The sequence below is a fragment of the Brassica rapa genome, unplaced genomic scaffold, assembly GCF_000309985.2.
Source record: "Brassica rapa cultivar Chiifu-401-42 unplaced genomic scaffold, CAAS_Brap_v3.01 Scaffold0820, whole genome shotgun sequence".
In the NCBI taxonomy this organism is placed as follows: domain Eukaryota; kingdom Viridiplantae; phylum Streptophyta; class Magnoliopsida; order Brassicales; family Brassicaceae; genus Brassica; species Brassica rapa.
In genome coordinates, this window is record NW_022610760.1 from 20,001 (window position 1) to 22,500 (window position 2,500).

At 44.0% G+C, this 2,500-nt stretch overlaps 1 protein-coding gene across 1 annotated transcript in view; it reads right to left on the reverse strand.

The window, feature by feature from the left end:
* Nucleotides 1–1,637: 1,637 nt before the first annotated feature.
* The window catches only part of LOC117131055, a 1,083-nt gene continuing 220 nt past the window's right edge, over nt 1,638–2,500 (reverse strand). Inside the window, exon 1 of the mRNA XM_033283510.1 lies at nt 1,638–2,500. This exon is cut by the window's right edge and continues 220 nt beyond it. Within this exon, the coding sequence (XP_033139401.1) occupies nt 1,638–2,500 (863 nt within the window).

The following is a 2,500-nucleotide window of genomic DNA, read 5'->3' on the forward strand; positions in this document are numbered from 1 at the left end:
GTCTTATGGGTGCATTACAAGCCGGGTTGTGTGACATTGTTACTCTGTTTGGGTCAGCAAATGTATCTGGCAACTTGTTAGCTAGCTCTTGTAGATGTATTATCTTCTGGACTTCTAGATCACACTCTCTAGTCCGAGGATCTTGCCAAGATGTTGATGGTCTAAACCATTCTAAATCTTTTGAAATCAACCGGCTGTTATCTCCCCCTAAGGACGGATATTTGGACTCATCAAACTGTGAGTCTTCGTATCTGGCCTTAAACAAATCACCGGTTGTTGGCTCAAGATACTTTATGATACTTGGGGAGTCATATCCTACGTATATTCCCATCCTCCTTTGTGGTCCCATCTTAGTTCTCTGTGGTGGAGCAATTGGAACGTAGACGGCACATCCGAATGTCTTGATGTGGGACACGTCTGGCTCTTGACCCGTGAGTAGTTTGGATGGTGAATATATATGTTCACTAGATGGCCTGATGCGAATCAGTTCCGTTGCATGTAAAACCGCATGTCCCCATGCTGATACCGGAAGTTGAGACTTCAGAAGCAGTGGCCGGGCTATCAGCTGAATCCGTTTAATGAATGATTCGGCCAAGCCGTTCTGTGTATGGACATGTGCCAGGGAGTGCTCTACTCTTACCCCCATGGACATACAGTATTCATTAAACGCTTGGGACGTAAACTCACCAGCATTGTCTAGACGTATAGTCTTAAGAGGGAAATCTGGAAAGTGTGCTCTCAGCCTTATCATCTGAGCAAGCAGCCGTGCAAAGGCTAGGTTTCTTGTGGATAGTAGGCAGACATGTGACCATCTGGTCGATGCATCAATGAGGACCATGAAGTATCTAAACGTCCCACAAGGTGGGTGTATTGGTCCACATATGTCTCCTTGAATCCTTTCCAGAAAGTTTAAGGTTTCTTTATGAACCTTAGCTGGTGATGGCCTGATTATGAGTTTCCCTTGTGCACATGCTGCACATGTGAGATTTCGTGGGATAACTCCTTTGAATGTGTGCCCTTGTGAATTCATCATCAGTTTTCGCATCATTCCTGTTCCGGGGTGGCCTAGCCGGTTATGCCATAAAGTGAATAGTTCGGAGGCATTGGCCTCGATCATACTGATCCTTGCATAGTACAGACCAGTGGTCATTGCGGGCATTGTCTCTAGGATCTTTTTGTTGCCTTTGGTGATCAAGGTTATGTTAAGGAATTCTTTGTTTCCTTCTTCCCATGTTTCAAGGTGAAAACCGTTTAACCTTATGTCCTTGAAACTCAATAAGCTTCTTCTAGAGCTTGGGGAATACAAGGCGGTTTTGATCTCTAGGTGTGTGCCTTTAGGCATCATCACATAGGCTTGGCCGTGACCTTCAATCAGGCTTGCCTCACCCGCAATGGTGTGTACCTTTGCACTTTTCATTATGAGATTTATAAAGTACCTTTTGTCTCTAAGTATTGTGTGACTTGTGCCACTATCCACCACAAGTACACTCATCTCATCATTCATTCTATAAACAAAATTTTCTAAACTTTAGAGACTTCATAAGATGTTTAAAACTCTTCTTATTAAAAATTCCATTACATAAAATAAAAACACCAAATCAAAAGACATAAAGCAATAAGACAATGTGATTCGAAAACTAGTCCTTGAGACAATCAGATGTCTCATAATCCATTAGATCATCTTGGTTGTCCTTGTCGGATTCATTGTCAGCATCATACCCATATCCTTCCTTGTCCTCTTGGACGTTTTCTTGGATCATGTTTGCCTCCGGGTTCTTGTTCTTGATGCTCTCTTGATAGAGGTCGCACAAGTGTTTCGGAGTTCTACAATTCTTTGCCCAATGATTGTCACTTCCGCATCTATGGCATAGAGACTTGTTGGACGTGTAAGATGGTTTGGTTATACCACCTCGTCCGCGGCTGTAGCTGCCTCGACCCCGGCCGTAATTGGAACCACGACCACGGTTATTGTGGTTTCCTTTCCGGCCGGTTGAGTAGCCGTCTCGGCCGTTTGAGTTATCACGTCCACGCCTCTTGAACCCACCACGGCTATTGCCGTATGGTTTCTTGTTGTCTTGGACGTAATAGGTTTCATTGGGAGGATCTTTCTTCTCGACTTCATGAGCTTCGGGTAGTGGTGCTGTCCCGGCCGGCCTAACCCCATTACTCTTTAGTAGGAGTTCATTGTTTGCCTCGGCCAGGAGTAGACAAGAGATCAGATCAGTATATGTGGCAAAGCCCTTTTTCCTGTATTGCTCTTGCAACACAGAATTCGAGTGGTTGAAGGTTGTATAGGTCTTCTCAAGCATCATGCTATCGGTTACCTCTTCACCACACAGCTTTAGTATTGAGACAATCTTGAATAGAGCTGAATTGTAATCATCCACCGACTTATAGTCTAAGAATCTTAGATGCATCCAATCATGCCTTGCTTTAGGAAGCAACACCATCCTGTGGTGATCATATCTATTCTTTAAAGCCATCCAAAGATCTAGTGGAT